Source organism: Globicephala melas, chromosome 15, assembly GCF_963455315.2.
Source record: "Globicephala melas chromosome 15, mGloMel1.2, whole genome shotgun sequence".
Lineage (NCBI taxonomy): Eukaryota > Metazoa > Chordata > Mammalia > Artiodactyla > Delphinidae > Globicephala > Globicephala melas.
The window spans coordinates 61418816-61433002 of NC_083328.1; the positions used below are offsets into that span (position 1 = coordinate 61418816).

Genomic DNA, 14187 nt, shown 5'->3' on the forward strand with positions numbered 1-14187 from the left:
TCTCACCATCTGAACCTTCACAAATACTCCCTGTCACAGCTCACAGAAACTTACCCGAAGTTCACCACCCAAATCACGAACCTTGCATCGAAGCTCTGCAAGTGAGAGGGTGTAGAGTGCAGCGTGAGCGTGGTCCTGAATCGACTCTTCTCCAACCAGGACTACAGGTCTTGCTGGTGTTGTTTAGAAACATTGCTTTGCATTGAGGGTTTAGCTAGGGTGACTATGACTATCGTCCTGTCATAACTATTACCAGCACCTCTCTTACTCTCGAAAATGAGGACAATTGGGATGATAAATTATATTGTCACTACAGGTTTACCTCTTCATGGATCCTAGGGTTTCCTCCTCTCAGGTTTCTCAGGGCACTGTCAATCTGTCTGACTTAAACAGTATCTTTCAGTGTCTTTATTTATGCGTATTATACATATTTAGTATTTTTATTTCGTTGTTTATTTCTCTTTTAGTACATTTGTTGCATGCATTGTAGAAGGAAATCATAATATCCTAAACAAGTGAGCTACTCAGTGTGGACCAAAACCACTCCAAAAACTACTTGTGTTTTTGTTTGTTTTTTCTTGCATTACACGGGCCTCTCACTGTTGTGGCCTCTCCCGTTGCGGAGCACAGGCTCCGGACACGCAGGCTCAGCGGCCATGGCTCACGGGCCTAGCCGCTCCGCGGCATGTGGGATCTTCCCGGACCGGGGCATGAATCCGTGTCCCCTGCATCGGCAGGCGGACTCTCAACCACTGCACCACCAGGGAAGCCCTCCATTTATAGTTATTATAAAATATTGGCTGTATTCCCTGTGTTGGATAATACATCCTTGTAGTTTATTTACTTTATACATAATAGTTTGTACTTTTTAATCCCCTACTCCTATTTTGCCCCTCCCCGCCTTCCCTATCCCTACTGGTAACCATTAGTTTGTTCTTTATATCTGTGAGTCTGTTTCTTTTTGGTTGTATTGACTAGTTTGTTTTATTTTTTAGATTCCACATATAAATGATAACATACAGCATTTGTCTTTCTTTGTCTGACTTATTTCACTAAGCACAGTACCATCCAGGTCCGTCCACATTGTTGCAAATGGCAAAATTTCATCCTTTTTTATGGTTGAGTAGTATTCCTGTGTGTGTATGTACCACATCTTTATCCATTTGTATGTTGATGGACACTTAGTTTACTTCCATATCTTGGCTATTGTAAATACTGCTGCTATGAACATTGGGGTGCATGTATCTTTTCAATTTAGAGTATTCGTTTTCTTCAGATATATACCCAGGTGTAGAATAGCTGGATCATATGGTAGCTCTGTTTTTAGTTTATCGAGGAACTGCCATACTGTTTCCTACAATGTCTGCACCAATTTACATTCCCTCCAACAGTGTACGAGGGCTTCCTTTTCTCCACACCCTCACCAATGTTTGTTATTTATAGTCTTTTTGATGACAGCCATTCTGACAGGTTTGAGGTGATATTCTGGTTTTGGTTTGCATTTCTCTGATGATTAGCAATGTTGAGCATCTAAAAATTAAGTGTACTGTTTATAATCTGATTTTATTCCTTGTCAGAACATTTTTTCCAGTAAATGAATGTATATGTTTGAATCTTTCTACATGGTGAATGAGAGCTCTGATAAGTTTTTCACAACAGTAAAACATGTCAATTATAGACAGCTTCTGACCCTATATTGTTTCTCTCTCTTCTGTAGATTCTCAGCGGGAATTCAACAGTAGGCCAGGAACAGGATATGTACCTGTGGAGTTTTGGAAAAAAACTGGTATGTCTGTCTGCTTATAGGTCACATGTACTCACTAATTTATATGAGTGTGGAGCACATATTTGGGGGAAAGGTGGTTTTCTCACAACTTCCTCTTCAAAAGCTCTAGGCTCCTGCCTCTCCCCCTTCAGCTTGTCCCACCTTCTGGACTGCCTGTCATGTTACTTGCTGATTAAGAATTTGGAATGACTCCCTACAATCCATCCAAATCCTTATCACCCCCTTCTACTGGGAGGTGTTAAGTAACCGACTCTTCCTTCCCTATTTATATGCCCTGTTTCTGGGTGTATAGCTTAATTCGTTTCTGCCTGTTCCCGTCACTGTGTTCTCACGCTCCCACATTTGATTTATTCTGCTCTTCCTTTCATCTTCACTGTCTTTAGCTGCATCACGACTGTTCTTGGTAGGTGTCATTTTCTACAAGAATAAGGGAGGGTAGGAACTGCTTGTTAAGACAGGGGATTACACTAACCTCATATCCCTGATATTACCTTATCCAATACTAGCCTTCTTTTCCTTCTTGCCTCCCTTTCTCAGTGAAATTTTTGTAGTCCAATATACAGTTTTTGGTTTTCTTCCTAAGATAAAATTTATTTCTACAAAAAAGTTAATACCAGTTGATATCAAGACCATAATATAAACAGATGGACAAAAGATAGGAACACACACCTCATGAGAAAAACAAATTAACCATATTGCAAAATGTTTATTCTCACTGACAATCAGGAAAGTACAAGGTAATGCAACCCTGACCAATTATCCCCCAAAGTCTTTAACACCTAATTACTGACAAAATTTTAGAGGACCCTGTTAATGACACTAAATAATTCATCAGAGATTTATATATGAAATTATTAAGTGTTACCAACCATGAACACATGGAAATTTTGAAATCATTTTTCACTGGCATGCTTTTGAATCTTAAAAGGGAATGATCCAGGGACTTCCTTCGTGGTCCAGCGGTTAAATTAAGCTTCTGCTGCAGCGGGGGCACGGGTTTGATCCTGGGTTGGGGAACTAAGATCCTGCATGCCACACGGCACGGCCAAAAAAATGAAAATAAATTTAAAAAATAATAATAAAAGGGAATGATCCAGATTTAGGCATGCAAATTGTTAAAAAAGCAGCAGTATGTAAAAAGACACTGTTTTTAGTGTATTCTTGGAGCAAGGGAGAGGCAGCCCAGGAAATGCCCACATATCCATGAATGGTTATATGAATTTTATAGTGTGGCACCACAACAGAATATTATCTTACCATTAAAAATAATTTGGAAAACTACATAGCGCCTCGGAAAAATCTCTGCAGTTGGAAATGGGGATGTGTATATTATACTACCAAGAAGTAGAATTGTGGGAAACGAAGTTAGTAATTGTAAAGGTAGAGTGAAAAATTACCATGCGCAAGATCTCTTTGATAACTAGTGATTTTCTACTTGAGAGGTAACCTTTGGTTAACTATGGTTAAGAGCCTACCTTTGGCGTGGGCCAGCTAAATTTGAGTGCTTGTTCTGTGACAGTGCCATCTGTGTGTGACCTTAGATGACCTTCAGCAAGGTAGATTTCCAAACTATGATTCTTACTGATTCATCTTTAAACTGAGAAGGTAAAATACACTTAGGAGCATTTTTATGTTGGCTCAATAAGAGACACTCAACAGCTACCTGGGAAATTAAAAGAGGTCTATGAAAGGTAGCTGTGGTGGGCCACAGTGGACCTGCGTGGACACCAAGAGTAAAGTAGTGGAGTCAGTGTCTGATCAGCTCAGCATCATCCTTGACCTTTAGGGTGAAAACTTGCTTTTCTTGGCTGGAGCGATATGATGGAAAGTTCTAGGATGGCAACAGTGTGTGTAGACCTCTTTTGAGCCTAGGCCATGTGCAAGAGCCAAGCAGTAAGGGAGTTTCCTGAGGCTTCTGAGTTGTCCAGTTTTGTGGACTCAGAAGGGAGGTCATTCACACTGGGACTTAGGACTGAAGCTCAAATGCATAGCGTATGTCATTTGGAGTGTACATCCTATGAAACCAAGCAGGGCAGTGGTGCTGGGAGGAACTGATCAGGAATCAAGTGGGGTGATGGCAACTGGACAGGGCTTTGGAGGCCCAGGGCACCTAGCAGCCCAGAACTGTATCTTCAGGCAACATTTCTCTACTGAGTTCAGTCTCACATACCTAACTGCCTCCTGGTCATTTGTACCTGGATGCACCTCAACATTCTCACTTGCCTTCACATCAGCATTTTGCTTGCTGTCTGTTTCATTGCGTAGCAGTTCCATTCTTCGCCTTTACCTCCACCTCCAGACCCTTAGATGTACCAGCTCATTCTATCTCATCGCCTTTTCTGTGCCACTTGCTTCTGCCTAGATTCAGAGTCTCTTTTTATCAGCCAGATTATTGCCCCAACCTCTCAGTTGGTATCTCTGTCTTCAGTCTTTTCTCCGTGCATAGAACCCTTTAGGGTTTCACATTTGCTTTAGAAGAAAGGGCAAATTCCTTAGCGGGGAATGCAAGACTTTCTAAAAATTCATTTCCACCTACCATCTCAACCAAGACACATATTCCTGATCCTCCTCTGCCACTTATAGAGCTGACCACTTTTCCCCTTGAAACTGTTGTCTCTTATACTGACATGTATCTTGGCACCTCAGCCACCTTTATACTTGATCACAGTTGTGAGAATATAGATACATCTTAGTCACCGAGGTCTCCCCAGCCCCTAGCATGAATGGACAAGTGAGGATAAGAATAAAAGTGAATGCTGTCATAAGTTCAACCCTGTGTATTTTTAGAAAAGTCGTCAGATTTCACCTCTGTCCCTTCTTAGAAATGATGTGGAGTGGGAGGGGAAAGATTTCTCGGCCAGTTGATTTTACTGTCACTTTCTTCTAGAAGAAGCTGTGAATAAGGTGAAAATTCAGGCCATGTCAGAAGTACAGAAAGCCGTTGCTGAGGCAGAGCAAAAAGCCTTTGAAGTGATTGCTACCGAGAGAGCTCGGATGGAGCAGACAATAGCGGATGTCAAACGGCAGGCCGCAGAGGACGCCTTTCTCGTCATAAATGAGCAAGAAGAGTCGACGGAGGTCAGAGCACTATTGGGCTGCGGGCTGGGGCTGGGGCGGCTGGAGTGACCAAGCCCACTGCTTCCCTCTCAAGTGCTGGGTAGTAAGGGCCAACAGTCCGCTCTTGAGCTAGATGATTATGATTTTTATTCAGTACCAGAGAGGTTTGTTTCTCAATTATTATATTCTTGTATATTGGCTCATTATATTGGTTTAAGTTTTGAAAACTCACCCAAAAGACAGTTTGCGGACTTGCGTGACCACGAGGACCACCACTGCCTGAGTGGGCCTGCTGTGTGCCAGGTACAGAGCGAAGTGTGTATGTGATCTTTGTGGTCCTCACAGTGACCCTGTGAGGTGTGGGTGTTGTTGGAGTCCAGTTTTACAAATGAGGAGACTGGGGCTCAGGGAATTTGACGTAATCCCACATCGCTGAAGCCAGAGTAGAAAGGAGATGCAGGGTCCTGTAGCATCAGATCTGTTTACAGAAAGGATAGTCCTTTCATGGATTGAAGTGACAGATCGGGCGGGCCTGCCTGACTGCCTGCGGCCCCAGGATGTGGTGATGCTTCTATACAGGACACTCTTGTACCATAATGAGGACAGCAAACTGAAAAGAAAAGGCATGTGACAAAAACATAACAGTCCTTTCGAATGTAATGAGCTTTTTCTGTAACTTTCATTTTAGTCACTTTTCAGCTTTAAGACAAACTTTAAGTCCTGAAACAAGCCTGTTTCTGTAAGTAGATAGAGCCCATCTAGTCTTTGGGATATTCTCTTGAAGTTATAAAGAACTGAGATTTTTTTGTTGGTTTGTTTTTTTTGTTTTGTTTTGTTTTGTTTGCGGTACGTGGGCCTCTCACTGTTGTGGCCTCTCCCGTTGTGGAGCACAGGCTCCTGACGCGCAGGCTCAGCGGCCGTGGCTCACGGGTGCAGCTGCTCTGCGGCATATGGGATCTTCCCGGACCGGGGCACGAACCCATGTCCCCTGCATCGGCAGGCGGACTCTCAACCACTGCGCCACCAGGGAAGCCCAGTTTGTTTTTTAAATGACAGAAATTTTATTTTCTCATCCTCTTTAAATGATCTTTTTCAGTGTTACAGTGTTAAGCATGGCAATGTGAAGATGAAAATGCCTAAATATCATGTTGCCATTCACAGAGGATGTGGAAAAAGTCCTTATTGTAGCTCTCGCAACTGAATTGTGAGAAAATATTTCCTTTAACTCTCCCCTTTTCCTTCTCCCCTCCTACTTTTTTCTGTTGTGTATTTAATTCCTTATCTATAGCCATCCGTATCAATACCTATATTTGTCCATATTTATCTACTTTTATATCTATGTTTATCTTTAACTATGTGTTTCTCCGAAGAAAGAATGTAACATTTTGGCTAAGAGTATGAGTTCTGGATCTGGATTGCATGGTTTGAATCCCAGCTCTCCATTTATAGCATTGTGCTTTAAAGGAGCTAGAATTTTAAGCAATGCACAAAGAGGCTTACAGGTGAGGCACACACCAGCATCCATCCCAGCAAACTTCCTTCCAAAACAGGGGCAGGATAGCAGGGCCTAAGCTCTGAGTAATTTTGTGTTGGACCAGGAGGGCTGATTTCCTTCCATTTCATTCAGAAAGTTCTACTTGACATCTAGAGGTATCCCTGGAGTTTTTCATCCATCCTGTGAGAGGTGGTTTGGTATAGCGGAAGGAGCCCAGGAGCCCTAAGTGCTAGTCCCACCCAGTTCCCCTCACACTGGCAGCATACCCTTCAGGAGTCAGTCTCCTTCTCTGTATAGTGGGTATGTAGCAGCCCCTGTCCTGCTGGTCTTACACTTTTTAGGAAGATATAATTAGATCATGGTTGTGGAAGTGGTTTTGTTTTTTTTTTTAATCAATTTATTTATTTTATTTATTTATTTTTGGCTGTGTTGGGTCTTCGTTGCTGCGTGCGCTTTCTCTAGTTGCGGCGAGCGGGGGCTACTCTTTGTTGCAGTGCATGGGCTTCTCATTGTGGTGGCTTCTCTCGTTGCGGAGCACAGGCTGTAGGCACGCAGGCTATAGTAGTTGCGGCACGCGGGCTCAGTAGTTGTGGCTCGTGGGCTCCAGAGCACAGGCTCAGTAGTTGTGGTGCACGGGCCCAGTTGCTCTGCGACATGTGGGATCTTCCTGGTCCAGGGATCGAACCTGTGTCCCCTGCACTGGCAGGCGGATTCTCAACCACTGCGCCACCAGGGAAGCCCCTGTGGAAGTGTTTTTAAACTGCAATGCGCTGTTTAGACAGAAGGGATTTTGTTATGTTGTTTACGACATAGGTGTGTAAGCTGTGGCAGCTCTTGCTCTTGCAGAACAGCTGCCTCCTTTGAGGCCAGACTGAAGCATCTCCCCTGGAATGCCTCAGGTAGAGGGATGAAGTGAGAGGTCCCCTTCTGTCCCCAGCCTGGATTTCCTGGCGAACATAATGGGCTAGCAGTTGACCATAAGATAGGAATCATTCCTCCTTTAGGCCAGGTTTGAAATAAGGTCAGGGAGCTCTGGGATGGGTCCCAAGGATTTTGACAAGCCCCGGGTCAACTGAGTTCTTCCCCACAAGCAATAATGTTCTACCAAAGCATTGTTTGGAGTCAGCCTATCAGGCTCCAAAGTATGAAATTCTCTGGAATGCAGTTTGCTTGGGGATCTTTAATGATCCTCAGAATTACTTCTGTCCCGTCTTGGTCCTCCAGTGTTGGTGTTGGCAAGGTTGGGGCAGTCCTTAGAGTGTATTTCCTGAGAAGCCTGTTGTGTTAGAAGGGAATCTGCTGTCCCTTTCTAAGGCTTTTTGAAACTAAACTTGTACGTTGGGTATAGTGGAGCCAGGCGGTCTGGGTTCCAGGCTTTGCATAACCACGTGATCATTTTATAACCTCAGACAAGTCCCTGCCTGCTGGCCCTCAGTGTCCCACCTGTACAATGCAAGAGGTGGGCAAGGTGGCCTCAGGTCCTTCTTGGCCCTTATCAGTTGTTTTGCACTTGCGCAAGTGTTCTGATTTCATTGGGAACAGTATCTGTCTTCTCTGAGTGTCAGGCCAGGCCTCGTGATTGGCTTCTGCCATTCTGGAGAACTTGCAGGGGAGAGGGCAGCTGGCTGACTGATCAAGTCCTTCCTGACACCTAAGAAGAAAGCCTTGTTTTCCTGATAGCTTCACCTGACCAATGCCATAAGGCTTTTCTCTTATAAGTGGGTCATGGAGACCTCAAGTGCAGAACACTCATGTGTCACTAGTGAAGTCCTCACAGGAGCCTACAGGGAGGAAAGTACCAAGGGGCAGGTGCTGGGAGCTTTCCTCTAGGAAAGTGCAAAGAATAGTAGGAAAACTCCCTGATGTAGACCTCAGGGCCTTAGGTTCTAAGGTATTGCAGGGGGCTCCTACAGACAAGCCAGAAAGATTCCCATGATCCTCAGCCCACCTCTGATGGAGATGCATCACTGAAAGGAGAATGAGCACAGAGAGAGTAGCACAGCTTCCCACCCTCCTGGTCACTCACCCAGGTCCTCTGGCAGGTGACTTTTTTAAAGATCAGGTGTTGTCAGTGAACACAACAAAGGTCATTTCTTCATTGGGAAGGGCAAGGAAGAAAACTGTCTAAGCACCTGTGTGGTCTTGGAATAGATAGCTATAATGGGGGAACCCTGGGACAGAATTTGGTTTGGCCGTTGAGGATTAAAATGTGAGTCAAAACAATGAATTGATGCCTTTAGCAGGACTTCCAGCTGCCCTACAATGTCTTCACATACCCCTCATCTCACTGTCCCATCAGCCCAGGATAGGTAGTTTTCCTGTTGTACAGATGAAGGAAACTCAGAACACAGACAACAGTAGAGGCAGGGCAAGCACAGGTGCGCGTGGCTCCAAAGTCCACTCTCTCCCCATACAGCCCCACCTGCTGTTTTACAGTGCAGGTGACAAGTTATGACAAGCCTGCCCCCCAGGACCCTAGCAGCTAACGGATGCCTGTGTCTTGCAGAACTGCTGGAACTGTGGCCGCAAAGCCAGTGAGACCTGCAGTGGCTGCAATATCGCACGATACTGCGGCTCTTTCTGCCAGCATAAGGATTGGGAGCGCCACCACCGCCTCTGTGGCCAGAACCTGCACGGCCAGAGTCCTCACAGCCAGAACCGGCCACTGCTTCCTGGAGGGAGGGGCTCCTCAGCCCGGTCCGCCGACTGCAGTGTGCCAAGTCCAGCCCTGGACAAGACCTCGGCAACCACCTCGCGCTCCTCAACACCTGCCTCTGTGACAGCCATCGACACCAGCGGACTCTGAGCCCCAGACTCGCTTCCCCCTGATGACCTCACAGCACGACAGACTCTGCACAGGAGGTTGGCTGCTTGAACCAGTGCAAGTAGCTGTCGGGTCATCATCAAGAGAAGTGGAGGCAGGAAGACTTCAAGCCCCGGCAAACACTGCTCCCCAGCCTCTCCACACACTTGCCCCAGTTCCCCGTCTGTGTCCTTGGGGGAAGTCATGTGCACACAGGCAGCTGGCTGGAGCTGCCTCCTCCATGGCTTCCTGGTTTGTTCCTCTCCCAGCTGAAGCTGGGATGGCCGGCCACTTTTCTGTGTAGCCCGCCAGCTCCCCTCCCTGCCTCGTGAGGCAGCAGACTGTCGAATGAACCCTGCCAGGCTGGAGGCAGCTCACCCCATGTGCTGTCCCCTACTCCATCGTCCTCCCATGGCAGAGGCCTGGAGACTGATAGCAAGCCGGGAGGAGGCCTCTCTCCCAAAGGGAGTTCCCCTTGCCCCTAACAGCTCCTTGAGCCCACCCTCAGCAGGTGCCACTGATTGGTCCCGTGGGGACTTGGGCAGGCCAAAAGCAGCACTCAGGACTCCCTCCTCGACCCTGCTGTTCAGACTTAAGATTCTCAGAAACCACAGGAAAGAAGTCACCATTTCAGTAAAAAGCACCCATAATAAAAAATAAAACTTCACCAAGCATCACAGATCATTTTGGACAAGATTTTCTAACCTGGCTGGCTATTTTAGTTTGGGACCCATTTTTTTCTTTCTCTTATTTGATTTTGCTTATGCAGAAAATAGTTTTCAGCGCATGGATTGGTCTGAGGGAGAATGAGACTCAATTGTGGATAGTCTGTTCCCTCTGAGCATGTTTGCCAAACTAATATCACATTATTGAATGGATCATCTATTGGAAATGCAGAACGTTTTGTCACCACTTGGCTCTTTGCACAGTTGTCTTGTTCTGTGTCCTTTTATCTCAGACCACGCATGTCCAGGTCCCTGCGTGGATCTTCTTCCCGTGGTCTCTATTTGGCACCTCTGAAGCCGTAGTTGACCCACAGGATGCGATGTGGTGTGGCTGCGACTTGCCTCACCAATCAAGGCCTGGTCACTTCTGAGCAACCCTTTTGGACCTGAAGGAATTCTTCAAACCTTGTCATTATGTCCTATATCAATTTATTATTGGACATACAATCTGTTTCCCTTCTCTTGTTTTGTTGGTACCTTCCCTCTTTGAGCTAAGAAAAGTTCTGTGAATTGTGACAACCATTTAAGAGAGCCTGACCAATTTTTCTTCCTGTCTTCAGGGAGTTTTCCAGCTGCTTACCTAGCTCTCCGAACATGACATCACCTATAGTCCCTTTAAAACGTTAGGAACTGCCACACACGTTCTTCCCTGTCATTCGAGTTTTATTGGGAGCCCAAGGACTTTGACCCTCCCCCACTCCACCTCCAAGCCTTCAGCGCCCTCTTGCGGCAAGGTCCCGCTGGCCCTGGAAAGCTCAGCTTTAGATGGCCAATTTCTGTGCATTGGCCAGAGTGAATTGAAAGCTCTCAGTAAGGTATCAGCATAGGTAACGTTGTCCTTACATATAGGTGTATCTTACTTTAAGAACTTTAAGTCCCTAATTTACCTTACCCAAGGATTTTCTGTCTTAAAAGAAACTCAGAACAAGGCACCTTTAGAATACCTGGATTTCTGCTACATAAAGTAAGACATCCCCAGAGAAAGAATAACAGAATAGTTACTTTATTGTGGAACTCCTTAAGCTGTAGCAGTTGGGGTGTCCTGACTAACAGAGATGAAATCAGAACCCCAGACAGGAGTTGCCTACATTTCCCTGAGACATAGGATGTCCCCTGAGAGGAGGTCGCTGAGCCTGTAAACCTGTTGCAGCAAGAGGGTGTCTCGTGGTGTCCGCTGGGTCTGTCCTCAGCTCCCTTTTTCATTGGCAAGTTGGATGAACACCTAGGCATGTTCTTTAAGCCTTCAGTGGCCACAGGACTAGCCAGGGTAGCTCAGGTTTTTTCGGGTTGGAATAAAGAGCCAAAACCAACCGAATACTGTTCGTCAGGGCTCGATGTCAAGCTCTACAGGTAAGGTTTAGGATTAGTGTGCAGGTAGGTCCTAGCTGACTTTTGTGGAGTGTGGTTCCAATGACAGCTTAAATTTCAGAAGTTTTGTAATGCTATTCTAAACGGCTTTGCTCATGTGCTACCCAGAGGCCAAGCTGAAAGGCAGTGTTCCACACTACAGTTCAGATCTCAGGCCTTTTGCTGTATTAATTTTGGTCAGTTTCACACATAGGTTGCCAGGGCATCTGTCCAAGACTTCCTATTTAAATGTAAACAGTCCCTTTCTCCACCTCCCGCTCTTCTGAAATTCTCCAGCTCTCTGGTTAGGAGGAGAAGGGACACTATTTTGGGATGGGGTGAGGGGACTGGAGGGCAGGGGTGAGTCCAGGTTCCCCACTTGGTTTCCCGTGTCTGCTGATAACCACTCCAGCTGCCAGGTTGAGGGTGCAGATTCAGGCTTCCCCCTTTCATTTAATTAGATTTAAAATAATAGACTGCTTAGAGGATCAACCTTTATAGTTTGAGGGGACAAAAAAAGACATAGTGGTGGTACTGAAGGTATTGTCAGGGTAGTCATAGGCTCTTCAATATTATCCTGGAAACCAAAAGCAGATGTGACACGTGATGGGACATCATTGTCCTCTCCCCGGTGAGGAGAGGTTGCAGGAGCCAGAGAAGACCAGAAGTGGCCAACATGGGAGCTGTCTTTAAATGTTCTGAGGGAAGCTTGAGGGCTGGATCCCCAGAATTTCAATCATCCTTTGGGGCCACACTGCCTGCACCAGGCCTGACTCCATCCAGTGGTGAGAACAGACTCAGGTTAGTTCTACCTGCTCAGGAATAGGCAGCCCTCCTCCTGAGCTGTGAGCACCCCACTTGGGAGCATCCTTGCAGGCCCCGCGATGGGGCTCAAGCAGATCTGCTCAGGCACAGTCATGCGACCCTGAGGTCACAGCAAGTGCATCTTCTCTTAGACAGTGCCGAGTCAGGTATGTCTCTCAGTGGATCTAAGACTGGAAACAAGACCCATCTCCCCAGCATGGGTCCATGCCTGGCATCGGCTGCAGTGGGCCCTCTGCAGTGTGGATGACCTTTGTACATCTGGGCCAGTTGGTCCACCAGGAGCTCCTCACTTCTTGGTGTCAACATGAGCATCTTCAGCTTCTAGACAGCAAATCTACACTTTACTTTGTACAGCCTTGTCCCAAAGTCAGATTGATCCCCAATGCTGTCACCTGCTTGCAAAGGGTAGACCTTGTTATGGGTAGTTCCAGAAGATATCTCAGCAAGTGGGCTTGAAGTTTCAACAACACAATTGGAATTGTGTGGTCGTGAGTTCTTCGGGATGAAAGCATAAATGATGACCAGGTGGCTGTTTGTCTTGGAAATTGTAGATGGGATTATGGATTGAGTAAATCATTTAAAATAGAACTCATCTTGGAGGCTTTCTTCAGCACTGGTTTCCAGGCTCCCAGGTCAATAGACCAAGCCAAGTTTCTTAGTTTTTTTTTTTTTTTTTTTTTTAAGCTATTTACAAAGAACTAGGTGGTGGCAGGTTTGAACCAAATGTAAGAAAAGCTAGAGAGACCTGGACTGTTCCAGCATGGGCCAGCCGGCCAGCTGTCAGGAAGGAGTCCTGCCTGGGGTGGAGTGGGGTGTTGTACAGGGTGAGCTGTTGAATAGGGCCCTTCCAACTCTGTAGTTATTGTGAAACCAAAATGTTGACTACCTGCCTCTTTGCCCACGTGCATTGACATGCTCAATTCCAAAGATGATGGTGCAGGCGACCTTTTCCATCGTGAGCCAGGAGAAGGTTGAGGCCTGAGGGCGGACCTTGCATCCACCCTTTGCCTCCACAGCCCCAGAGGTGGAGCTTCCCCTGCTACCCCATCTGGTTAGACCCACAGCTGCCCAGTGTACACTCATTGATCCTTATACCAAATAGGACATGCGCAGCTGGCAGCTGGCAGGGACAGCGCCGTCCCGGCACTGGAGTTGGCAAGAGAGAAGCAGCAATAAGCATTAGGCGAATGGCTGAAAGTGCCGTTTGGCTGAGAGGCTTTCGAAGTTCCTGATGAGGCTACAAAAGCTCCGTCCATAAAAGAAAGCCAATAATGTAAATAAATCAAAAACTAAGCTTCCAAGCGTGGTTTTCTAAGGGGGATGATGAATATGAAACCACCCACGGGATGCGGTAGATTCGGTTTTTCTGTGCTTTGTCATTCTACTCTGATAGGAACTTTTGTTACTTAACTCTGTGCATAACTTATTTAATGTACTGTATAAATGAACCAAAACTGTTAAATATGTATTTAGTTTGTTCTACTTAAAGTAGTCAATAAAAAGGCTATATTCCTTTTCTGACTCAAGCTGGAATGGGACTAGGAGGGAAGGTGGTGCGTGTAGTTCTGTAAGACGTCCTGCCGGCAGGCTTCTGCGTCCCCTCTGCCTTGTTCCTCGATCTTCAGAGATGGGGTGGGGCTCCACTGGTTCTTGCTATGGCTTGAGAGCACCCAGCGGAATGAACGCAGGAGGTACTGCTAAGAAGGCGGTTCCAGCTTCTGGACCTCTGGGAAGCCAAGTGCCAACAACAGCTACAGATAACTCCCAAATCCTTGTTAGCTCTTCACCATTAAGTGATCTTTTAATGAGGAAAATACAACCACAGAAAGTTTGAAAAATAGAGTAGTGGATCTGTAGGTACTTTTTTCTAATAACTCTTATGTTATTTCCTTAAACGTTTTTAACATACCTGGACTTGGGAATATTCATTCATTTCCTTTTTATACTGAGGCTAAATCATAAGCTCACTGTTGCCTTCTCATTTATTTGCTTAATGATTGTGTGATTTAATCAAGGCCATAATTTTCTGTTGTTTGTTTTGCTGCGCCATGCAGCTTGTGGGATCTTAGTTCCCCAACCAGGGATTGAACCCGGGCCCTCAGCAGTGAAATCCCGGAGTCCTAACCACTGGACGGCCAGGGAATTCTCT

The 14187-nt window shown here is 46.0% G+C and overlaps 1 protein-coding gene across 6 annotated transcripts in view; it reads left to right on the plus strand.

Moving 5' to 3' along the window:
• The window catches only part of CBFA2T2 (CBFA2/RUNX1 partner transcriptional co-repressor 2), a 169514-nt gene extending 155961 nt beyond the window's left edge, over window positions 1–13553 (plus strand). For 5 of the 6 annotated variants that reach the window (XM_030830906.2, XM_060284533.1, XM_060284531.2 and 2 more), the window contains 3 exons: window positions 1718–1786; window positions 4674–4864; window positions 8845–13553. In XM_030830906.2, coding sequence (XP_030686766.1) covers window positions 1718–1786; window positions 4674–4864; window positions 8845–9144 — 560 coding nt within the window. In that variant the 3' untranslated portion in view covers window positions 9145–13553. The remainder of the gene's footprint in view (window positions 1–1717; window positions 1787–4673; window positions 4865–8844) is intronic. The other variant, XM_030830907.2, reaches the window with a different exon arrangement.
• Window positions 13554–14187: the final 634 nt, after the last annotated feature.